The sequence below is a fragment of the Lolium rigidum genome, chromosome 7 (assembly GCF_022539505.1).
Source record: "Lolium rigidum isolate FL_2022 chromosome 7, APGP_CSIRO_Lrig_0.1, whole genome shotgun sequence".
NCBI lineage: Eukaryota > Viridiplantae > Streptophyta > Magnoliopsida > Poales > Poaceae > Lolium > Lolium rigidum.
In genome coordinates this window covers 337255683-337280881 of record NC_061514.1, presented here as the reverse complement: position 1 = coordinate 337280881, position 25199 = coordinate 337255683, and the positions used below count along the sequence as shown (strand labels likewise).

At 46.6% G+C, this 25199-nt stretch overlaps 1 protein-coding gene, 1 long non-coding RNA gene and 1 pseudogene across 4 annotated transcripts; 2 read left to right on the top strand and 1 right to left on the bottom strand.

Annotated features, from left to right (window-relative positions):
- Window positions 1-781: 781 nt before the first annotated feature.
- On the top strand, window positions 782-2045 carry LOC124676857 (annotated as a pseudogene).
- A 6097-nt stretch (window positions 2046-8142) lies between these two features.
- LOC124676331 (probable carboxylesterase 18) lies at window positions 8143-9368 on the bottom strand. The gene is made up of 2 exons (XM_047212412.1): window positions 8317-9368; window positions 8143-8283 (listed from the first exon to the last, which is right to left on the bottom strand). Exon 1 carries the CDS (start codon window positions 9366-9368, stop codon window positions 8322-8324), a length of 1047 nt encoding a protein of 348 aa, XP_047068368.1. The 3' UTR covers window positions 8143-8283; window positions 8317-8321.
- A 9259-nt stretch (window positions 9369-18627) lies between these two features.
- Window positions 18628-24700, top strand: LOC124670558. Of its 3 annotated transcripts, none has more exons than XR_006992565.1 (8): window positions 18628-18724; window positions 19867-19987; window positions 20091-20133; window positions 20236-20360; window positions 21500-21669; window positions 22732-22915; window positions 24409-24516; window positions 24609-24700. It is a non-coding gene; the product is annotated as an uncharacterized LOC124670558 (long non-coding RNA). The 3 variants fall into 3 exon arrangements; XR_006992563.1 differs by having other exon boundaries at window positions 22732-22955; XR_006992564.1 differs by lacking the exon at window positions 21500-21669 and having other exon boundaries at window positions 22732-22955.
- Window positions 24701-25199: the final 499 nt, after the last annotated feature.

Below are 25199 nucleotides of genomic sequence, written 5' to 3'. Positions count from 1 at the left end.
AGCCAGACGATCAGACGACTTTGTCCCTTGCGTCTTCCACGACTGGCGGCGGGCGGCCATGGCGGAGGGCCGGAAGTTCGATTACCCGCCGACGATGACCGACAAGGAGATCGAGAAGCTCGGCGTCCTCGTGTCGCAAGTGGACCGACCGATGCAGCCGTCGCTGCCCCGGTACGCCACCGACATCATGCCGCCAGGCCTTACGGAGGACGAAGCCCTACAAGGGGCGTTGCAGAACTTGGCCCCGCACCCGCCGCCGCCTCCACCTCCGTCTTCAACCCGTGGGCTCCTCCACCTCCACCTCCACCACCGGCGGCACCGGCGTATGTTCTGCCGGTTGCCAACTAGCCGTGGAAGATACCGGAATTCTTCCCGCTCGACGACGACGAGGAGTAGGTTAGGATAGCAGGCGGTACATGCGTCGTTCATTATTATATTTTTTATTTTTCTTTATTCACTGTGTAATTATGTTTATGTTGAAAGAATGCAACCCCAAAAATGTGTGGCGCAGTTGAGACATCCCGGCTCAAACGGTCGCGTGGTCATTTCGGTGGACGCAAACGGACGCACACGACCATTTTAAATGCCGAAAATGCCTTGCACCTTTGAAAATACGCTAAATAACCCACAGCTTGCATCTCCCTCTGGGCCTGCACTGTTTTTCTGTACTGTGTACCTTGCCCGTTCGTTGCCAGCGACGTCGCCCCAACGTGGTCGGCCATCCCACATTCCCAGTTCCCACTGGTACGTGTGTGTGCGCGACTGCGCGTATATACGAGGAGGTTCGCTCGATTCTGCGTCTTGCATTGGCTTCATGTCCAGCACCGGGGACGGCGGCGAGAAGATGGGGGCTGCCAAGAAGAAGGGCCAGGGGCTGGCGGCGCTGCCATGGACGGTGCGGTTCCAGGTCTTCGCCCTCTCTGCCGCCTGCGACCTCTCGCAGCGCCGGGACGGCACCGTCAACCGGTTCCTCTTCTCGCTCGTCGACAGGCAGACCCGCGCCAGTTCCCGCCCGGATGCGCGCGGCGTGCGCTCGGCCGACGTCGCCGTCGACACCTCCCGAGGCCTCTGGGCGCGCGTCTTCTCCCCGTCGTCGGAACAGGCCGGGACGGCACCTCTCCCCGTCGTCGTCTACTTCCACGGCGGCGGCTTCTCGCTGCTCTCCGCCGCCTCCAGGCCGCTCGACGCCATGTGCCGCCGCTTCTGCCGCGAGCTGGGCGCGGTGATCGTCTCCGTGAACTACCGCCTCGCGCCAGAGCACCGGTACCCGGCGGCCTACGACGACGGCGAGGACGTCCTCCGCTATCTCACCACCACAGGCCTCCCCGCCGACGTCTCCGTCCCCGTCGACCTCTCCCGCTGCTTCCTCGCCGGGGATAGCGCCGGCGGCAACATCGCGCACCACGTCGCGCACCGGTGGACGGCCTGCCCTCCCTCCAACACCACTGTCCGCCTCGCTGGGATCGTCCTGCTGCAGCCGTACTTCGGCGGCGAGGAGCGCACCGACGCGGAGCTGAGGCTGGAGGGCGTGGCACCGATCGTCAACATGCGCCGCTCCGACTGGGCGTGGAGAGCGTTCCTGCCAGAGGGAGCCGACCGGAACCACACGGCGGCGCACGTCACCGGCGAGGCGGGCCCGGAGCCCGAGCTTCCCCGAGGCGTTCCCGCCGGCCATGGTGGTGGTGGGAGGGCTCGACTCCTTGCAGGACTGGCAAAGACGGTACGCCGCCATGCTGCAAAGGAAGGGGAAACAGGTGCAGCTGCTGGAGCTCCCCGACGCCATCCACTCATTCTACATCTTCCCGGATCTCCCCGACGCCGCCAAGCTCGATAAGGATTTCAAGGCCTTCATCGAAACCAACACGCCCGATCATTAGTTCGCAGCTTCGTTTCACTCGTACATACTCGCGACGCCGGTGAGCGCTCATCGTGTTGTATGCTAGGAGAATATCATCTCTGGTTATCTCCTTTACAATAAAATCCTGGAAGAAATAATCTGTAACAAATTGCTTTGGAGGAGATCGACGGTGAAAATGTTTTTCCAAGTATTAAATTTCATATAAGAAGAAAAGATCAGTACGAAAAAGGAACCAGGAACGGAAGTGGCCGACTCAAAAAAAAAAAAAAAAAAAAACTATCGGGGGGCACACCGCCTAATTTTTTTACTTTTGCAATGCCCATGTGTGACATTTTTTCTCAAATAAATAAATATAAAATGTTTTCCAAAATTTCAGGGTGGGCCACCCAGTTGCGTCCGACACTGACGGACGGGTATGCGACGAAAAGAGAAAACAGACGTTATACCCTAGGTGGCTAGTGTTGCCATCCCCTCCGTCGGTGCTCCAACTGCTCTGTCCGCCTTTGATGGCTTCTCGGCAAACCCCGACCTCTCGCTGGCGAGAGGGTCAGGTTTCTTGTTTTATGTTTTCTTGGTGGGTTCTTCGGGATGGTAAGACTGCGGCAACAAATTGAAGTCAGAATAAGGATCTCTCCGCCCTATCATCGCTCCGGTGGTGCGTCTACCGATGACGGATGGCGCTTGGAGTCGTGGCCCCATCGGCTCTTCTAGGATTCGATCGTTTTTCATGTTAATTAGTGTGGTTTTATGTCTATCTTTTCTCATCTACGATTTTTATCATTGGCGATGGTTGCTTCTCTGGTGCGGTGGTCCTTTTGAGCCTTAGCACAAGACTTTACATCTATCTACTACAATAAACTCTACTATAACAAGCTTCATATAAAAAGAGAAGAGGCCAAGCGGCTAGATTACACTGGGTAAGCACATGCGTTAAGAACGCGGATTCCACGTTGCGACAAGGATAACCGAGGATATGCCAACTACTCGCTCAACCTGCACCCTTCCTCCAAATCTAGTCTAACCCTCAGCAAATTGGCTATTCCCCACCGATTCGCCTCAGTAGCGGTGAGGGATAGAGAGCCCCTTAAAGACAATGTCTTGCATTTAACCACATGCACCAACAAACTAAGGCTATTCTTGTCCAAAAAAAATATAAGACATCTCTTTGCCACACCGCTGGATACGGTGGTCCACGCTGACCAAGCAGGACCGGCCCATAGGGCGGGGCAAAGGGGTACGGTGCTCGCCCCGGGCCTTTCAGGAGCGATGGCTCTAGCCCAAGATTTCTTTACATACTTGATGTATTTATGCTTGTACTTAGGCGGTAGAGTTTAGAATAATTTTAGAAAATATAGATGTCCTAAACTATAGTTTATCGTTACGGTGCATTTTACCAAACATTTATTTCAATATTTATGCTTTAGATGTCCTAAACTATCATTTAGAATAATTCTATTGAATATATAAGGTTCAAGCTGTAGCTTACCGTGCCTCTACTCCAACTTATTTTAACAAAAAAAAATTAAATATTTTCCTGAACATATGATTTCTCTCTGGCCTTCCCAAATATCCAAAACAACACTGACCCTCATAATTGCTTTATGATTAATTTAAAAGATATATATGTATATACATGTGTACATTAGTATCTACTGGTAGAAATAAGAATCATGGCATAGCACTCGATCAACAGAAATAAATATTTTCAAACATCTTTTTCAAGATTTCGAAGACCATGGATTTTTCAAATCTAAATATTATTTAGTTTGTTATTGTATTACCCTAATATTTCTCTTTCCCAATACTAATATTTTTTAGGTCTTTTTTGTGTGATGCAGATTGTTAAGGGGCCAGAACATCAATCATGTTTAAATTTTAAGTTATATATAAAAATTCGGCATAAATAAATATCATAAAAATAATTCAGAGTAGGGGGCCATGGCCCCCTCAGTAAGAAGACTTCGCTACTGGGAACAAGAGGTTCTGGATGTCGTTTCGTCCTAGGACCTCTAAAATCTGTGGACCGGCCCTAGTAGGAACTAGGCTGGCTTGATCAGTTTATAGTAGTGTCCGGTTTGGACATGTAGCGCATGTCAAGTAGTACTTTGTCCACATAGGTGAGTCCCTTTGTAGTGAATCGTTTCCCGCTAGGAATTGTACTTCTCTGTCCAAATAAATGATTTAGATGTATTTTAGCGTGTAAATACATGTTGATCTAAGAAAAATATGAGTCACCTATTTTCGGACGGAGAAAGTATTAGTAGTTGAAGCTCGTGTACGAGGCAAGTTGCTAGATGTAGGTTTGAGTCCGATGTGGCAAGTAAAATGTAAGAATAAATCGAGTTTGATGTGACCAACGCTCCTTGCCCTCCTCTCCCACTGTACCATCAGTTGCCCATGGACGTGCACTGTGATGTGCCCGCGACATTCCTGACATAGACTCCATGCTTACATGTTACGCAGATGGTGGTTACCGCCAGGGCCGGCCCCAGGGGGGGCTGGATTGTCGCTCCGCCCCCCGGAACCAATGTCCCTACAAGTCCCAGCTATAGGCATATGCAGCGGCGGCGGAAACCTTGTGGCGACGCCATTAGAGCAGCGAATGTTTTCTCTCGTATGGTTGAAGGAGACCAGAACAAAGGGTTATGGGCCTTATTATGGACAATGAACGAATCGTTTTAGGCTGCTTCTAGTGGCTCTGACTCTTGAGCTCTTTCCATGGATGAACCTCTAATTGAAAATGCATAAATATTACATCTCAAAAATATTAAAAAATTGAAAATAAAATTTCACGTGTACATATGGACATTCTATGTTCTCACACAAGCTTTCAGGGAAAACGAACATTTTGGGTTGTGTAAAAAAAGACATTTTGGGTTGTGAGAATCCCCTCTTGGATAGCTTTCCAATCATCGAATCAAGGACCTCGATGATCAAGATGGACAACTCGGGGGATAGTGGATCCCCTTGCCGTAGTCCACGTCTATTGGCCACACAAAGCCCTGGAATCCGTTTAGCGGGATGCGTGTGGAGGTTGCAGAAAGGAGAGCGTAGATGCATGCAAGAAGCCTATGTCGAAAGCAAAGCCTGGGGGCAATGAAACTGATAGTTGGGTGGCTTTTGGAAGTTCTGATATCTTCAAAGTTTCGCAGGCATATAAGCAGCTTGTTGGTCAGCATATCACATGTCTAGCACACAAACGTATTTGAAAAAACTGTTGTTAGTCCAAGCATAAGGTTTTCTTCTGGCTATTACTGCAAGATAGGCTTAACACAGCCAGCTTCTTGGACCTGATTATTCATGTGCCATGTGCAACTCTTCTTTAATAGAATCCAGGAACCATCTATTGTGTAGCTGCCCCTTTGTGGTTATGTGTTGGCAATATGTTTGCACTGGCTGGGTTCCTGTAATCCTTCTGGACAATCAATCACGTCATGGATTTCATTGACAGTCTTATAGCTGCTATTGACCAACCTTTCTCTCTGGATATTATTATGTTGGGTTGTTGGGCTCTTTGAAAGTCCCGGAATGACTTCCTGTTTAAAGGTCTTTAAAGAGGAATTGGCTCTCCTTATTTACAAGGCTAAGAGCAAGTACAATAAGTCCTAGTCAGTTGGCTATAATGATTAAAATAATATATTGTTGCCTAGTTGGAGGAGAGAGAGGAGGAGAGAGAAGAGAAGTGGGCTCTTATGCAAGAGTAGGCTTACAGACGTGCTTCCTAGGCACTATGTGAGAGTGAATGGTGGGCCATGCACTAGTAAAGTAGTATAATTTTATAGCTCACTATTATACATGTTGGCTCTAAAATGACTATAGATTACATGGTAGTTGGCTTATAGCCAACAGTTGGCTCTACTATTGAACTTGCTCTAAGAGCCACTGTCCAGCTTTAAAAAAACTTATCATTTTTGACTAAGCTACATACTTTCAAATTTGGGTATAAAAAACACGCACGTACATACGAACATCCTCTATATGCAAAATTTTTGTTTGAGATTTTTGGAGATGTGAAAATAGTGATTTTTGGTCCGCACATTAAACGGGTTCCATGGAAACTTAGGTGCCACAACGTTCAAAAACAGCTTTCGGTTGGCGAAGAATTGCAGCCTACCCTTGGTCAATGAGAATTAAGAGGCCACAACGGCCAGCCGGCAAAATTTTGACACGTCCCAGCAGGCCAAATAAATGGAAACAGTGACACCGTACGAACGATCCTTCTGTACGGCGCGATGATACGATAGGCCGATAGGGCACACTATTGCTATGCGCACTTTCCTTGTACAATTACCAACCATGCACATGTTAAACAAAATTACAGCAAGTCGCTAGATCACTCGTCCAATAGGGATGTACAGAGGAGTACCTCCGGTGAGAAATACTACTAGCAAACTGGAGTATGGTGCATGCCATCGGGAGGCAACAAAATCCAGTGGCTGGAAATCACGAGGCCTCTACTACAACAAGTTTGGCCCAGCTCTCGTGATGAAGCAGCGAGAACTTGTACTTATAGTTAGGTGGTCTAATAATATAATTTATAGTAATTTTTTGGATCTTTGTACTACTATGGGTAAATGGTAATTATAAAAAGATCGACCTGGCCACCAAAGCACACACACATCGTCGAATGAATGAGCATCGTCAAGGTAAATATACTACCGGCCAGGACAAAGAAATTTTGGTATTTGGCTTCACAAATAGTTGAGAGGCCAAAAATATATATTTCATATATACGATCTATTTCTAAGTCGACATAAGCATTGGATCTTTAGTTGTTATCCAATCAAACACATGTCACAAATGCTATGCAAGTTTAGTTATATAAAGGACAATTAGGTAGCAAATCCAATCTAAAAAAAGGTAGTAGCACATCCCTTCACATATGTGCATTTGTGCAAAGTTGAAATGCCAGCTTGCCAAATGCATCACTCCTTTGACAAAAATGTGGAGACCAAATATTAAGAGTTTGCACAGAGTGTAAAAATAGTTGTAGTTCCATCTAAAACCTTCTAAAACTCGATCTCAGTGTGCATTGGGTTCTCAACATAATAGTAACATGCTAGCAACCTGTTTTGACCAACTTCACCATTTCTTTCGGTGTGGTCTCGAAAAAAATACACCATGTTCTCAACAAAGCCGTCTAGGGTTAGGCGATGCGAGCACGGCAGGGTTTTTTCATGTTCGGGGAACATGTTTAACTTTCACACTTAGCCGGTGAAGAGCTAGCTTAGGAGCTTGAAAAACTTGGATCCCCTATCCTTTTTGCGAGTTTGTATTTTTTTTTAATGAAGTAGCAAGGCAACTGCATCGATTGATGTATATAGCTTTTTTTTTTCAAAGTGAGTTTGTATTTGGTGGCCGGGGCAATACCTTTTAAGTGGGCTGATGAATTCTCAATGGCCAGATTATGCATTCTTGTGTTGTGAACTTGTACGAACTGTATGAAAGGCCCATCTGAAACGCTTTGTGTAGTGATGGTACTACTCAGAAATTTTCATTTTCAACAGCTTGAACCTTCTATGTGAGATTTGGGCTATTCCTTTAATTATATTTACTTTGGAAACAAGTACGGATTAGAATATAAGACACAAACATACAACCCTTTGTTCATTAACTTTTCAGTGCACTCTCTGTTCACAACTTTATCTATATACGGATATATTTAACATTAAAATACGTCAGTTGCATCTATATCTGAACAAAGTTGCCAACAAGTTTAAAAAAGAGAGGAAATACCGACCCGGAGGAATGGAACCTGGGTACGCGCGCACCCATTTACGAAAAGTTCAAAAAAATGCTATTTAAAAAGTTTCCAAAAAATGTGAAGTAAAATTTTGGATGTACATATTATGTTGATACTTACTCGTGTGAGTTTTCACGAAAAAATACCATTGTGTGTGGCCTGTATAAAAATGACAAAATGTCCAAATGAGAATAGTGAACAGGAATTTGTACTATTCACAGGAATAGGAATTTGCATTTTGTCATTTTTGTGTAGGTCACACACAATGGTATTTTCCGTGAAAACACACATGAGTAAGTATCAACATAATATCTACATGCAAAAATTTACTTCACATTTTTTAGAAATTTTTAAATAGCATTTTTTTTTAACTTTTCGTAAATGGGTGCGCGCGCACCCAGGTTCCATTCACCATTTTCGGAGGGAGTACATCTTATATTAGTGAACGGATGGAGTATAACTTTGGGGTGCCACCATGTTTTCACGGGGCCACCCTTCAATACTGTGTCCTTGTTCATCTTGCACACAGAATACATCAAGATGTCAATTTTGAAACTTGTACGACACACTGGAATAATTTAGCAGACGCGGCTACTCGCACAGACTTCAGATAATGGAGTATAATTGTATCGAGCAAACAATATACATTAACAGAGACAAGCACGAGAACATAATGCCTCTGATTCACGACGAGTGGTCGTAATCATCATCTCGAGTTCTCTACGCGATCGGCTCCGGGGCGGTGCTCTCCACGAACGCCTTGATCTCGGCGACGAGCTTGCCGGTGTCCGGCAGCACCGGGAAGAAGTAGAAGGCATGCACGGCGTCCGGGAACTCCACCACCCGCACCTCCTTCCCCTTCCGGCGCAGCATGGCGGCGTACTGCCGCCCGTAGTCCTGCAGAGGGTCGAGCCCACCGACCACAACCATCGCCGGCGGGAACGCCTCCGGCAGCTCCGGTTCCGGTCCAGCCTCACCCGTCACGTGCGCGGCCGGATGGTTCCGGTCGGCGCCCTCCGGCAGGAACGCCTTCCACCAGAAGTCGGACCGGCGGAGGTTGACGATCGGCGCCACGCCCTCGAGAGCTAGCTCCGACTCCGTCCTGTCCACGCCCCCGAAGTAGGCGGCAAGGAGCAGGAGGCCGGCGAGGCGGATGGGTGGCGGCGTGGCAGCCGCCGTCCAGCGCTGCGCGACGTGGTGCGCGATGTTGGCGCCCGCGCTGTCGCCGGCGAGGAAGCAGCGGGCGAGGTCTGCGCGGACGGGTATCTCGGCGGGGAGGCCGGTAGTGGCGAGGTACCGGAGGGCGGCCTCGCCGTCGTCGTATGCGGCGGGGAAGCGGTGCTCGGGCGCGAGGCGGTAGCTGACGGACACGACGACGGCGCCGGTCTCGCGGCAGATGGTGCGGCAGAGCGCGTCGTAGGGGCGCGTGGCCGCGGAGAAGTACGTGAAGCCGCCGCCGTGGAAGTAAACGATCACGGGCCGCGGCGAGGGCTCTGTCTCGGCGGGCGTGGGCGCGGAGGAGAAGTAGACGCGGGCTCGCACGGCGGTGGAAGCGTCGACGGAGCGGACGCCGAGCGCGTCCGGGCGCGCGGGGTTGGCGGGCGCCTGGCGGTCGACGAGCAGCGAGAAGAGGAAGCGGTTGATGGTGCCGTCCCGGCGCTGCGTGGCGTCGACGCCGGCCTCGAGCGCGCGGAGCTGCAGCCGCACCGTCCAGGGCATCGCCCGCACGCGCGCCCGGAGGGCCTCACGCGCGACGTGGCCGGCCATTTTCCTTGCTTGCTCTGGGCAGGGTAGCTCCGCCTCTGCATGCCGGACTCTTCATGTACTAGTAGGCTAGTACGTAGTAGTAGCTAGTATTTCGTTATCTCTTCCCGATTTTTTCTGGCAATGTCTGCATCACAGCAGCGATCAACAATGTCTGTTTCAGTACACAGCGACCCGGCGGCCGCCGATAGCCAGGCACCAGCAGCATGTGCGGCGGAGCAATCGCGAAGGCGTGATGTGCCGATCGAAGACAGGCCAGGCGGGAGATGGATCACGAGCCATTTTGGTGCTTTCTTTCGCTCACACACACTGCTCATTCTGCCAAGATAGCATGCATCATTGGTGAGGCTGCCATTACTATGAATCAGCAGCGGACCTCGGAATTGTACTGAGCCTGAAATAAACTTTAAAAATATTTAGATAGAAAAAAAGTGTATTTAACCAAAAAGATTCAAACCGATTTAATTTGCATATTTCATCAACTACAACTAAAAAATGACTATCAAGAACTATTTTGGGAAATTTATGATCAATTAAACGACTCCGTCACTCGGGCAGGACTCGATTGGGACCTGTTATCGCTCCGAACTGAGCTGGGTCGGTCGACCCTCTCCTCAACCCCCTACTAGCTCCGCCGGTGCCATGGATGGTCCCGTGGAGATGACACACTCAGACGCAGCCGCCATTCGCACAGCTTACAAGCGAGGACGACGGGTAACGGAACGGTTCGAGACGTGTGTGGACATTTTGGTTGCCAGCAACATGCACCGTCGTGAGCACTACCGTGCTGCAGTATTGAGAGCAAGGTCGTAACAAGTGTGCATCTTATAAGATGTTGACATTTCTACTGGACCACTTTGAACGTATGTGGATACATGGGTGATCTTGATAAGAACAAAGTTTCGCTTGGCTCATATTTTCTCTCTAAACTTTACTTTTTTTGCGGGTTCCCTAAACTTTAAGTACTACCTCCATACTCGATTAATGGGCAATTACGCACTTCGAGAAACAAGTTTGACTACTAATTTGGTCAATAAAATATAAGATATTGTTATCACCAGAATTTAGCCAGAGTAGGAGATGGGCCGTGATTGAGATGGGCTTAGAGGACATACATATAAAGTGTCTCTGAATCGGCCTTGTGCGAGAGTTTGGGCTAGATTGCCCGTGTATCTGTACATTATGGTAGATTACGTTTTATGTTTAGAATTAAGAGATAGAGTTTAGCTCGTACACGGTTAGGTTTATTTCCAAGTTAGAAAGTCCACGAACTATAAATATGTACCTAGGGTTTTTGAGAAAGGAGGACGATCACGTTCACAACAAACCGCAGTCCGCAGAGACCACCGTCCGCCGGCCGTCGGTCGCTGGCCGCTGCTCTGAACGTCGAGCGCCGCCCGCCCCTGATCTTCCCAACTGCTGAGGCCACAAGCAGTAGCAGTAGCGTGAGGCCGGTGAGCAACATTTTCTGATTTGTAGCTATTTGCCTATTTCTCTGTTACTCTGTATGAAACTATGAATGTATGTCCCTGTGTATGCCTATTCTCTGTTACTTTGTAAGTTTGTATGTTAAGAATAACACATAAAATTACTAAATTGGTAATGTTTAAATATTTCAATTGTGTAGAAATGAAGAGGAATAGCCAAATTGCGCTACTTTTTCAGAAACAAGCATCAAAGAAGATTGCATCTCCGGTCCAATCCGATATTGTACACGATGAAGAAGTCGAATCCGATATTGATAGTGACATTGACATTGAAGATACAACACCACACCCACCTTCACCCCAACAACCAAATGCAAGGTCATCTGATGCTCACTTTCTTCCACATGATCCGGGGGAAAGGATTCCTATATCAAGTTATGATGTTAATATTCAAGATGATGTTCGGAGAGGATATATCCTAAAAGGTCCATGCCAACCATATGAGCATGCTTTCCCAACAACAAAAAAAGAAGGGCAAAAATCGACACTTTAGTTGTGTTTGGTTTCATCACTACAATTGTCTAGAATATAGTATCAAAAAGAATGCGGCATTTTGCTTTGTGTGTTTTTTTGTTCAAAGAGAGAGCCAATGGAGATTCCGGAGGAGATGACTTTGTTAATGATGGTTTTAGAAATTGGAAAAGACCCGAATCATTTAAGAAGCATGTGGGTGGTGTTACTAGCATTCACAACCAAGCTCAAGAGAAGTACAACTTATTTGTTGCACCCAACACAAAAATTGATAATGTTCTTATGAAGGTGTCTAAGAAGGATGTACTTCTTTACAAGACTAGGCTAACTTACTCTCTTAGATGCTTGATATTTCTTTTGAAACAAGGATTGGCATTCCGTGGACATGATGAGAGTGAAGAATCAACCAACCGGGGAAATTTTCTTGAACTTCTAAAGTGGCTTGCGGATGGTAATGAGGAAGTCAATAAGGTTGTTTTGAAGAATGCTCCCGGAAATTGCATCTTGAATAGTCCAAGGATACAACATGACATTATTGAATGTTGTGCGATAGAAACTACTAGACTATGATGGGGCTAGCAACATGAAGGGTGAGATTAAGGGGTTGGAAACATTGATCATGAAAGAATCACCATCTTCTTATTACATACATTGCTTTGCACACCAACTTCAATTGGTTCTTATTGCCGTGGCAAAGGATAATGAAGCATGTGTGTGGTTCTTTGATCATGTTTCTTATTTGTTCAATATCATTGGAGTTTCTTGCAAGCGTCATGACATGCTTCGAGATGTTAGAGCTCAACAAGTTTTACAGGCACTTGAGATGGGTGAAATTGAAAGTGGAAGTGGACTCAACCAAGAGATGGGTTTATCTAGACCCGGTGATACTCGTTGGGGCTCTCATTACAAGACCATTCTACACATTGTTGATATGTACCCGGTGATACTTGAGGTGCTTGTAAGGATTGGAAAAGATCTTTCACAAAAGAGTGAGTGGACAAGAATAAGAGGAGTTGCCGCGGCCTTTGAATCATTTGACTTTGTTTTCAATCTCAACTGGATGCTTGTTGTTCTTGGCTACACAAATGACTTGTCTATAGCTTTGCAAAAGAAGGATCAAGATATTCTCAATGCAATGGCGCTTGTTGGATTGGCAAAGGAGAAAATGAAGGATATGAGGTCATCACTTGGATGGGAAAGATTTCTTGAAAATGTGACATTCATTTGCAACACTCATGGCATTGAAGTTCCTTCCCCGGAATCTAATTATGTGGCTCATGGAAGATCACAACGGTATTATGAAAATCAAACAAATGATGATCGTTATAGAAGAGAAGTGTATCTTGGTGTTGTTGATCAAGTTATTCAAGAGCTTGACAATCGGTTTGACGAGGTCAACATGGAGTTGCTTATTTGTATGGCGGTATCAAGTGTTGCACGTGCACCCGAGCGCCTGGAAGTCCATTAATTAATTAATGCATCCATTCCAGCATTAATCCAAACGGCCGGCGACGCAAACGCGCTACGCGATCAATTCAGTAGTACGTGCGATCGCTACATCTTTTTTTTATCCGCTCCCTCCATGTCAATACATCCATCGCTAATTAATTAACTAAACCTGCTGCCCTCGATCACATTTCTGCACTTGCAAGATGAACACGCGTTTGCTTTTACTACAGTAAGTATTTCCTAAGCGAATTGATACAGGCATCCATTCCTTGATTATTCTAAACCGGGCTCATTTCGTCTCCAGAAGTGCTGCTGGACGACCGCCGCGTGGACGTGGTGCTTGGTCCGGCCTGCATGTCGTGGACGAGCCCGACGAAGATGACGGTGAATCGACGCACGATACTCCCTGGATTAATCAAACAATTTGAGTGCAAAGGAGTAAACCACATATATTCATTTTAGCTTGGTGCGTTTAGGAGCAATGGAATTGAACTTTTTATGTGCTAGCTAGCTTGTCAGGGATGACCGGCAAGTTGTCTCGATTTTACTCTCCTCACAATTAAAACGTGACCATGAGTTAATATGGCTAGAGCCAACGTCGTTGGGTATTCCCGAGGTGGAATGAGAGATTAGTGGGAGTTATTAGGTAGACATTAATTAGGAGCCAATCAACTGCCGTCCACTCACCTCGTAGATTAATGAGTGGTGACGTGACAACTTTTAAGCCGTGTGATTCGGCTGAACGGTTGTTATTCTTTCGGCTATTCATAGTGGAGAGTAATTTAGACTAGTAACATATATATGTTACTAGTCTAAGTTACTACATCCATAGTGGGTAGTAACTTATATATGGTGTCATGCATTGTGTCATTTACTATCTTGGTAGACTCATTGTGTCTTGGGATGTGTGATGTTATGGTAACATAACTAGTTACCACCTCAGTCTCTTTCTTCATTCATTGCCATGCCATGTCACCAAAATGCCTTGAGTTGTGTGATGTTACTAGCTAAGTTACTCCCACTATGAGCAGTCTTCCAACGTTGTTAACTCAGCACTCCAGCATTCTATGCGTCCTCTCCCCTCCCTCTCCCGATTCCAGAGCTCTCTCTCCGCCGCCGCTGACCAACCAACCCAGCCATTCAGGAGCCACGAAGCTCGTCGGACTCCCTAGCCCCACCGTCTTCTCTCCCCGGGTCAAATCCCCTACATCCACCGCCATCCCACGCCCTCAATCCCACTCTCGCGCCCAAACCCTAGCGTCGCACTTGACGGTCGCCATGGCCACCAAGGCCGGCCGGAGGGAGCTGCAAGACGCTGTAGCGACATACCACCAGAAGAGCACACACGACCCTAAAAAGGGGGACGTTGGTGCCATCCCCTTCCTCTCCCTCACCACCACGGCCCGCCAAGGGGAAGACAACAACATCAGCACTCCTCAGACTACTGAACAGACTCCACAAACCCCACGGCGGGGTCGAAGATCGACCGCACCCCATGTCGTTGTCGGTCTTATGCATATTTCGCAGTTGCATATATTTATTTAATTAAACAGCAAATGTTATTCCGAATTTCGGTATTGTCCGATCCTATTGTAGTGGGTCCAATATATGAAGTAGGACGCCTCTGCCTCGTTACATTCATGCTCGGAGACAAGACCGATCTTTCCGGAGCAGGACTCCACGTACGGTACGTACTCCGGATGAATCAAACGAGTTGAGTGAAAAGGAGCAGACCACATATATATTCATTTTATGTGCTTGGTGCGTTTAGGAGCAATGAAATTGAACTTTTTTTATGTACTGTACATACTCGTTTTTACTCCCCTCACAATTAAACCGTGACCATGACTTAATATGGCTAGAGCTTATCATGCGTTGGGTATTCCCGAGGTGGAAGGAGGGATTGTGGGATTGATTATTAGGTAGAGATAAATTAGGGAGGGGAGCCAATCAACTTTCGAGGGACGGTTGATCAGCACTCCAGATGAATCTCCATCATTCTCCATGCACGATACTCCCTGGATTAATCAAACAGTTTGAGTGAAAAAGAGTAAACCACATATATTCATTTTAGCTTGTTGCGTTTAGTAGCAACGGAATTGAACTTTTTATGTGCTACCTTGTCACGAATGACCCGCAAGTTGCCTCGTTTTTACTCACCTCACAATTAAACCGTGACCATGAGTTAATATGGCTAGAGCCAATGCGTTGGGTATTCCCGAGGTGGAAGGAGAGATTAGTGGGATTTACTATTAGGTAGAGATTAATTAGGAGCCAATCCGCTCACCTCCTAGATTAATGACTGATGACGTGCCAACTTTTGAGCCGTGTGATTCGGTTTACCTGAACGGTTGTTATTCTTCCCAGCGTGAGTTAGCTCAGCACTCCAGCATTCTAGGCGTCCACTCCCCTCCCTCTCTCGATTCCAGAGCTCTCACTCTCTCTGCTGCCGCCGATCAAGTTCCCAACCAACCCAGCCATTCACCGGAGCCGCGAAGCTCGCCGGCCTCCCTATCCCCACTGTCTTCTCTCCCCAGGTCAAAACCGCTACATCCACCGCCATCCCACGCCCTAAATCCCACTCCCGCACCGAAAACCTAGCGTCGCCCTTGATAGTCGCCATGGCCACCAAGGCCGGCCGGAGGGAGCTACAAGACGCTGCAACCGCAGACCACCAGAAGAGCACACATGACCCTAAAAAGGGGGACGGTGGTGCCATCCCCTTCCTCTCCCTCGCCACCACGGTCGGCCAAGGGGAAGACAACAGCATCAGCATTCCTCCGACTCCTGAACAGACTCCACAAACCCCACGGCGGGGTCGAAGAACGACCGCACCCGGGGAGACCACCCTCCATAGATCCATAGATCTGAGAGCGGCAGCAGCTCGTCGGCGCCGCCACAAGTGGCCTTGCCGAGATGGGGATTGAGCTCCAGCCCTTTTATTTCGACACGATGCCGCCTCCACCATCCCGACGACGTCCCCCGAAAACCTAGATGAAACCAAGCCGAGCCGCTACCCGATGCAGCAGGATAGGATCCCCCGCCACCACGCCACCGGGGCTTTGGCCGGTGGCGGCGGGAGGAGGAGGGAGTTGGGGGCGGCAGGAGGAGGAGTTAATTATGAGCGTTGTGACTGGCGGAGCGGCTTTGACCTAGGATCAGTGAAGTGCCAACTTTTGAGCCGTGTGATTCGGTTTACGTGGACGGTTGCAATTCGTCCCAGCATGGGTTAGCTCAGCACTAAAGATAAATCTCCAGCATTCTAGGCGGATACAATGTTCTCCATCTCGCACGCGTGCGTCTTCTCTCCTCGCTATCCATCCCGATTCCAGAGCTCTCTCTCCGCCGCCGACTAGATTGGTTGGTTTACACCGCCATGTCGTTGTCGGCCTTATGCATAATTTTGCAGTTGCCTATATTTATTTAATTAAACACCAAATGTTATTCCGAATTTCGGGATTGTCCGATCCTATTATAGTGGGTCCAATATATGAAGTAGGACGCCTCCGCCTCGTTACATTCATGACCGATCTTTCCGGAGCAGGACACCACGTACGGTAGGTACTCCGGATGAATCAAACGAGTTGAGTGAAAAGGAGTAGACCACATATATATTCATTTTATGTGCTTGGTGCGTTTAGGAGCAATGGAATTGAACTCTTTTTCATGTATACTACTTGCTCGTTTTTACTCTCCTCACAATTAAACCGTGACCATGACTTAATATGGCTAGAGCTAATGCGTTGGGTATTCCCGAGATGAAAGGAGAGATTAGTGCGAATTGAAGTACTGTATACTGTACTTGCTCCCATGGTTTTTACTCTCCTCACAATTAAACCGTGACCATGACTTAATATGGCTAGAGCTAATGCGTTGGGTATTCCCGAGATGAAAGGAGAAAGGAAAACGCTCTGGATCACCCGGACGATACGACGCGATTCTTCCTCCGCCTTGCGCGAGCGACACGTGTCCGCGGGCCCACCTCACCGCTTCTCTCTCCCTTATCTCTTTTCCTTCCCATCGTCTTCGCACCGTTCCCCATTTTTCTTCCGCGACGAAGAAATCCATGCCCGAACTCAGACCTTCGTGTCCGCCTCCAACAATGGTTGGAGCCCGTCCATTCCCTCCCGCTGCTCGCGGCTTCCGCCTCCGCTTCCACGCTCGACGTCGCGGGGTCTCCACTGTGTGCGGCGTCGCGGCGGACAACGGCACCGTCTACTGCCTCGACTTCGCCGCCGCGACCAGCACTTCCTATTCTAACTCTTCCGCCTTGCCCGTCCCGCTGCCGCTCGTCTTCTCGTATGTCTCCGGCGGCGCGAGCTTCCTCTGCGTGGTCGGCGCGGGCGGCGGCGACCCTTCCGTGGTCCTCTGGAGGCTGTAACCGGCGCTTGTATCGACGGACGCTGCAAGGGTCCCGACGCCGATGAGCCTCCATTTCAGCAGCGGGGTCGACGTTGCTGCCAACCGGCACGGCCGCCATGACGCATCCGTGGCAAAATATGCTGCTACAAAGTGCAGACGCCGGAGCTGCAAACGACACCCGCCGATGCTTCCAGCCGCCGCCGGTATTGCTGCGACCCGCCGCCGTTGTTTGGCGGTGCTACGAGGACGGCATAGGAGGCGACTGATGCTGCTACAAAGGTCAGTACCGGCGGCCACGAAGCTGCAGAGAGGGGTAGCAGAAGCTGTTGCTGCTGCGATGGAACTGCGGGGCTGCTACTTGCGCGGCGACGCGGTGCTACCATGGTGGCAGGGGTTTGCTGCCAGCGCCGGCCGGCCTTGCTACCAGCGGCGAACGGCCTTGCTGCCGGCGGTGGCCGGTGCTACAAAGGGCGAGCGTCCTTGCTACAATCGAAGACCGGCGTTGCTACAATGGTGGCCGCCGTTGCTACCATGGCATGGCCGAGTTGCTGCCAGCGGCCGCCGGCCTTGCTACCAAGGCATATCGGGGCTGCTACTATCTGCTGCGTCGGTACTGCCACGTCGGGTTCTCCGGCGACGGCCGTGGCCAGCGGAGGAGCGAGACCGTCGTACATGGATTGGGACGGCAGACCGGTGAGGAGGGGTGCTGCACCGGCGACACCACGACAGTGGTTCTCCGACGACGACACTTCGGGTTCTCCGGCGGCGCCATTTTCAGGCCTCTCCGGCGAGGATTCTACGGCACCACTACGGATGCACCATCAGCAATGGTGATGCCAGCGCGGGCGGCGACCAGCTGGAGTTTCGGGAGGACGACGCGATCCCCTAGTGGGCGTTGTTTTAGTATTGTTTTTTGTTTTCTTCGTGGGACGGTTGACCCAGGCTGGACGTGGTTTTGACGGTTTCGATCGATGGCATCGTGTGGCTGCCCACCCGGGGGATCGGAGGATTTGATCCCCCGGGGGACGCTCAGCACGGCCCAAGGAGAAATTAGTGGGAATTGAAGTATTCGGTAGAGATCAATCTCCATCATTCTCCATCTCGCATCAATCCGCTTCTCCGCCGCCGGCCAAGTTCCCAACCAACGCCCTCCAAGTTCGCCGACCACCCTAGCCCCGCCGTCTTCTCTCCCCGGATCAAATCCCCTACATCCCACGCCCTCAATCCCACTCCAGGGCCCAAACCCTAGCGCCGTCCTTGCCGGCCGCGCGCCATGGACGACGAACAAGACCGCCCTCGCGCATCTGCTGCTCCTCCTCCCCGACCTCCTGTGCGGTGTGGCTGGCTGGCCCCATCGCCGGCGGTCAGGTCCGGCGGCAAGGAGGCCGACCTGCTGCGCGCGCGCCTCCAACGTCAACAAAGAAGACCAACTGGTGCTGTCCGCCCCGCTGCCTCCATGATGGGGTGTTCAGGCCCGGCACCTGATTCCGGCGGTCAGGCCCGGCACGAGGAGATGCGGCTGCTGCGCCTCTACCTCGACCAACAAGGGGGCCTGTGTGCGGAGGCCCTTCACGGGCTTGCAGCGCTGAGGTACGGAGTCTTCTCTTTCTCTGGAGATGATGTTGTACCAGCCTACTGCATCAGGCAAGAGTCCGGCCATCTCCTTAGTAGGAGAATCCATCTCTTTAATTGGAGATTCCATACGTGTTACTAGGATATCACATGCTATAGCTAATACTACGTACTACGCCACTTTGTCTCAGCTGCATTAGTTAGCACACCCCTTATGGACAGTGGATGGTTTCTAACCAACACATGTGGTGGTGTCTAGCTAGTACACTCTGACGATTAAGTTTACATCTGGACAATATGGACAGTAAACAAGATTGGTTTGTTCTTCTTGTTTATGTGCTACTAGCTAGACGAGAGTTAAGGCGAGCTGCCGAGATCGGCGGACAGCGGCGTGGTGCCGCGCTGCTCGTGGTTGAGGTGTTGCCGGCTTACTTGCGTTGGTCCGCCCAGGCAGCGACCTCTCAGCCGTGCCTCTGGCTGCAAGGCGTACTACCATATTAGTTTCTTCCTGAACTATGTCTGATTCCAGTATCAGTTCTTATTCAGTTTCGGTCAAAGCTGAATATTACAAGATGTAAACAGCAGGCGCAGCTACGTACATACCCTGGATTGCCCAAGTACAGGGGCACCAAAATTTTGTTGGACTAGCTTCTATGGAATTTTTTCAGCTGCAATCATTTTGCAAATTGATTCGAGTCTGATTCTTATTTGCTAGACACTCCTCACTTTCTTCAAAATCATGTCCATGTGTACATGAAAAAAATATTATCTTATGCACTATATATGTATCATGGGTGCAGATTTATTGGAGGACTCATATTTGGTTCTAATATAAACCGTCGGAAAGATTTTTATATCCATCATAAATATTGATGTACAAGCAAGAGCCTATGTTGCATACATATTTTAACATTCGAGTTCAACAATATCACTTGATAGATATTTTCACAGTACATTTGTTGCCACTTTCGATTTCTGTATATTGAATGCTCATTACATTTTACATAAAGTTGACTACTTTTGAAGTAAATTTACTTTTACTGATATGCTTCATTTACTTAGCATGGAGATTAAAATTGAACGTGTGCAGTGAAGATTGTTTCTCATTTGCCCCTATAGATTATGCTACAGAGTTCTGATGTCTAGTTATTCTCATGCAGGGTGTGTGAGAGCAAACAAGTCACATTCCACAAGACGGAGAACCTGCAGTCTCTGCCAAGAGCAACTACAACTTTGAGAAGCCCTTCCTTTAATTTGCAATGGCCCCAATAATGTTCAGAGGTGCTTCCAAATATATCCCCTTGGTCGATTCTCGCTTTTTGTTTCTGTTGGTTTTCAGAACTTCAACCATTCCTCTTATTTTTTACCCTTTGTGTTCCTCCAGATTTTGGAGAATTTGAGGATTTCTAGTTTTGGAGGTGCCTCAGGTGATTCCTCCCATTTTTCTACCTTTAATTGTGCATTTTTTTGTTATTATTTTCCTTGTATTTGACTAGCAGGCCAATAATGCGGTCCCTGTTGTGTTTTAGGTCATCTTCCTCAACCTGGCGCACCTTGCACATGTACAGCAACGGCCACATCCTCTCCCAGGGAGAATATATTTTTATGCCTCTGCCCACATTGGCGCATTTTATGATTTGCTGCATGATATATGGTAACGTATTTTGCCTATCCTAATCTAATGTCTAGCTGTCAGTTAAGTACTAATATTACGTTCGTTAGTAGAAAGTCGCCGCCCGAGTCAATTGTGCTTTTTGTGCTTTTACATTACCTGCACAATTGTATATTGCCACTTTCGGAATATTGATGTATAAGAGCCTATGTCTGATTCATAGAACTAGGATGTGTGTTTGCTGTAGTAATAGTAGGCAAGAATCCATCTCCTTAATTGGACAAGTCACACGTGTTATGAGGATACGGTTACATCACGATTAGGTAAATACGATTGCTTAATTCTTGTTTATGTGCTACTAGTCGAGAGTTAAGGCGAGCTGCCGACAACGGCGGACGGCGGCATTGTGTCGTGCTGCTCGCGGTTGAGGAGTTGATGGCTTGTGTTGGTTCGCCGAGGCAGCGAGCTCTCAGCTCTGCCTCTGGCAGCAAGTTGTACTGCCGTATTAGTTTCTGGACTGTGTCCTATCGCAGTATCAGTTCTTATTCAGTATCAGACAAAGCTGAATATGACTATTTATATGGTACCAATTGGTTTTCAGATGTAAACATCAGATGTAGCTACATACCCTGGGTTGCGAAGTACAGGGGCACCAATTCCTTATCAAACTTGTGTGGCCAGGCTTCAATGGAATTTTCTAGCTGCAATCATTTTACGAATTAACTCGAGTCTGATTCATATTTGTCTGGCGCTCCTCATTTTGTTCAAAATCATGTCTATGAAAACATGATTTTTTTCTGCAGATTTGTTGGAGCACCCAAATTTCTTTCTAATATAAACTATTGGAAAGATTTTTTATATACATCATAATATTATTGTAGAAGAGCCTATGGTGCATGCATATTTTGACATTCCAGCTCAAAAAAATCACTTGATAGATATTTTTATCGTATATATATTGCCACTTTGGATATTTGTGTGTTGAATGCTCCTCATTACATTTTATATACAGTGGACTACTTTTGAAGTAATCAAAGCATATTTACTTTTGTTGATATGCTTCATTTTCTTAGCATGGAGATTAAGAACGAACTTGTGTGTGCAGCGAACTAAGTTTCTTGTTTGCCACTATATTTTAGCATGCGTAACAACTAAAGGATGCATTAAATTAATCTTTGCAGCAACCATTGGTGTTGAAGTTCACCCATTGGATTTCACCATCAGTTGTGGAAAGATTTGCTTCGATTGCTAGGACATTGCTATGTTGTGAAAAAGGAGTTCGGTGGCCTTAGGGATGTACACTAGTTAGTGTTATGTGTTACGTATTCTGAAAAGACAGTGAAGTTGCAGCGTATGTTTCTTCTGCATATGGTGGTGTCCTATTGTCTCAATAGATAGATCCCTTGGTTAACTTGTAATGTGGTTTCCTTAGCTTAATTATTGATTTGTTGTTCCTAGGATGTTAGTTATTCCGGAAATACAGTGAAGTTTATGCTAATGTTTCTGCATATGAATTAGTTGTATTGTCTCAATAGGTGGATGTCTTAGTTCACTTGTAAATTGTTTCCTCAGTTTTGTAGTATTTGTTGCTCCTAAGGTGTATTTATCAGCATCATGCGTCGTTATCTGAAGTTCTGTTAAAGCTTGTAGTACTTTTCTTGGGTTGCTACTGTTTATTAATATGCCTGACTGATTTTTCTTTTTAATTAATTTTGCAATATCCATGGTCAGCATGCGATCATTTTGTTTGATGTCACATCAAGATGACTTACAAGAATGTTCGGATTATGGGTGTACTTCTGTTGCATATCTTTAGATTATGGTTCGGATTTCTGCTGTGTAGCTGATGGCATGTTGTGGGTTGGATATTGGCAATTTGGGATGAATATAATGGTTTGATGCTAGTTGGTTTTGTTGGAATTGCTGCAATACCCTGTTCTTATTTTTGTGTGGAACACTGCGGTTAAATGAATGCTTTTAGCTAGTCTCTGTTTGCATTGCTTGATGTTTTCTTATATGCAGTAACTTGGTATCACATCATTGGAGCAGCACATCATGCTGGTGCTGCATTCTGTTTTTTCATATATGCATTGCCTGATGTTAGTCATCTGTGGTAGTTCAATATCACATAAATGGAGCAGCCTATATTTTCTGCGCCTCAATCGACTATTTTCCCTATGTTGATTTGCATAGTATGATGACTTGAGCCTTTTTTCTGCTTGTTTGTTGGTGTCGATTGTCAAACAGCAAAGACACTTAAAGATCGTAAGTTGATATGAACTGTCGGTATAAGCCAAGCAATTTTTAAGTTACTGGATTGGCTCTAATTCATTAGATTGTACATCATCGAAGAAATGACTATGTTTATAGGTTTGTTCTTTTGGTAGTTCTAAGCCGAAATTCCTATTTGCAGGGGAAAGATGTTTGATTCCATTTGGTTATTCACTCCGAAATTCCTATTTTGATGGTGAACAATGTGCGGTATTGTTTCTGAATGTTGGATATTAGCACCTGCACGTGCAGCTGATGAAATGAGAAGCTTATCATCTCCACATGTGTGCCAAGGAGTAGGCTGAAGCTAGAGATATGAATATGAGGTTGTGTCTTCGTTCCTATTTATATGATGATATGAATTAGGTAATTTTACTCTTGTGGTGGTGTTCCTTTACTACCAGTTGTTTCTATATTAGACCGATTCACAACATGTGCATCGACAGTCATGTTGCTGTTTTAGTTGGGCTGGGCCTATGGGTTGATTCCACATTGTGGGCTTCACGATTGGAAAGAAATGGCTTTACTGTCTTGTGGTTGGCTGGCTTTGCAAATTTGTCGTTTTGCATCGTGCTATAACATGGTTCAGTTGGATTCCAACATGAAAACTAAACTTCAATTATTGCTTGAAGTGTTGGATTTGTGTAACCTGGTGTCAATGGTTACTTACTTTTGTTGTTGACTGGATATTATTGTGTTGCCTCGATTAATGTTGCCTTTCGTATGTATCATCTTGAGGAAATAGGAACTCTTTTTTTAACATTCAACTGTTAACCCAATTTCTTGTCTTTGTGTGTTGTTGCTTTCTTGGTGAAGAAGAAAACATCAAGTACTTCATCCATGTAGCTCTCTAGCAGTTGAAGTTAATTTTAATTGCTATTCAACGTCAGATTTTCAGTCTGTGGTCCCTGATTGGCATATGTGCATAATCTTGTGCAACTAGAATTTTTTTATTCCAGTAAAATTCCTATATAGTGTTATCGCTTTTGTTTCCATCGTTATCTAGTGTAATAGTCTTTCATCATATAGTGAGCTCTATTTGGGTAGTCTGAAACAAGAACTAATCAAAATGATATGTCTTCTTTGTAGTTAATGTTTGGCCGAAATGCTTTGACATGTTGTCACTTGTGCAATATCTTTAGATTTCCGAGAGAAGTTTGTGAGGAAGTATCAAGAAAGGATTATCCATTCCTCATTATTTAACTGTCTGATGGAAAATCTATCTTCTCCCTCTAATTAGTGTTGTTTATGGTTTAATCTGGGGTTGCTCTGTTCCTAGTTCAGTGATTTTAGTAGTTGCTCCGTTCCTAGTTCAGTGATTTTATTTTCTCCCTCTCACTGGTGTTTTGTGCTCTGCACCTTATTTGACCTGTAAATAGTCCTAGTTAAATTTTGAGACGGTCTGGTGGGTATCGAAGTTGTTCTTATCTCAGAGTGAAATTTTGAATAGGTTCCTGATTCAACCCACAAGACTGTCATGTTTGCAACAGCAAATGGATGCCTAAACTGATTTTAATCATCATGTTTGTGTCATTTGTCATTTCTTTTGGAACAATTTTGGCATCATATTGAAGTAACGTGTGCTGGATTATGAGTAATACGTCATATGCAGTTTTGCTCATGTGAATGTCATTTGCTTAGTCTCGTCATAAATTTGAGAGATGTATGGGTTTTATATTTTGACAAGCCGGCTCAACTTTCCCGGAACTAGATTAGTGTCCTCTTTTTAGATTTCTATACTGAGTTAAAAAAACATTGTATCGTGTTCATTTGATTCATCATTTTCTGAAATAAGTGAAATATAACTTTGTCTTTTTAGGTGCACATTGTCGGTACAAAGGTTAAAGTTATGTGGGGTGGGATTCATGTAAACATGTGTCAATTACTGCTCAGATTGTTCCTCGATGTGCTCCACGTCGAAACCCAGGTACACCACACCCTACCTCCGGCTTGTGTCTTTTCCCTATTTTTCATGTTGATTTGGTTCGTGAATTTGACATGGGACTACTTGTGCTTCAGGTGTTTAAAGGGGTCAAAATCTCGTCTAATACCTCAGGGATTTGATTGGGGCACAAGGTTTGCTGATATAGGGATTCAGAGTAAGACCACTTCCAATTTGTATGCATGAGTGAATCTGAAAAGTCTATATGCATGTTATGTGTTTGTTTCTTTCATTACAATGCACTCGCCATTTGGCTTCAGAGCCAGGCATGCATTGCTGGGAGTATATTTGTGTATTATGTAGTTATTCATATTGCCAATCTCCCTAGATGTTTTTCTGGACATGCCAATGAATATGTCAAAGACATACTTTTCGTTTCAACTCACCCGCTCTTCTACTCCCTCCGTCACGGTTTACAGGGCCTACGCGTATCCCAATATCGTAAATTTGACCAATATAATATAAGTTTTACAATATAAAAATTATACCATTAGAAAGTACAACATCTGAACTTTCTAATGATATATATTTTTAGTATATATATTATGTCATGTTGTCATGTTGATTAAGTTAATGATCTAGAGATACACGCAAGACCTATAAACCGGGACGGAGGTAGTAGTAGTCATCGCATGTATCTAACTTGTCAATTATGTGTGTTCAGGTTC

Coding starts and splice junctions, on each gene's coding strand:
- LOC124676331 (XM_047212412.1), bottom strand. CDS start 9,368: ATGGCCGGCCACGTCGCGCGTGAGGCCCTCCGGGCGCGCGTGCGGGCG.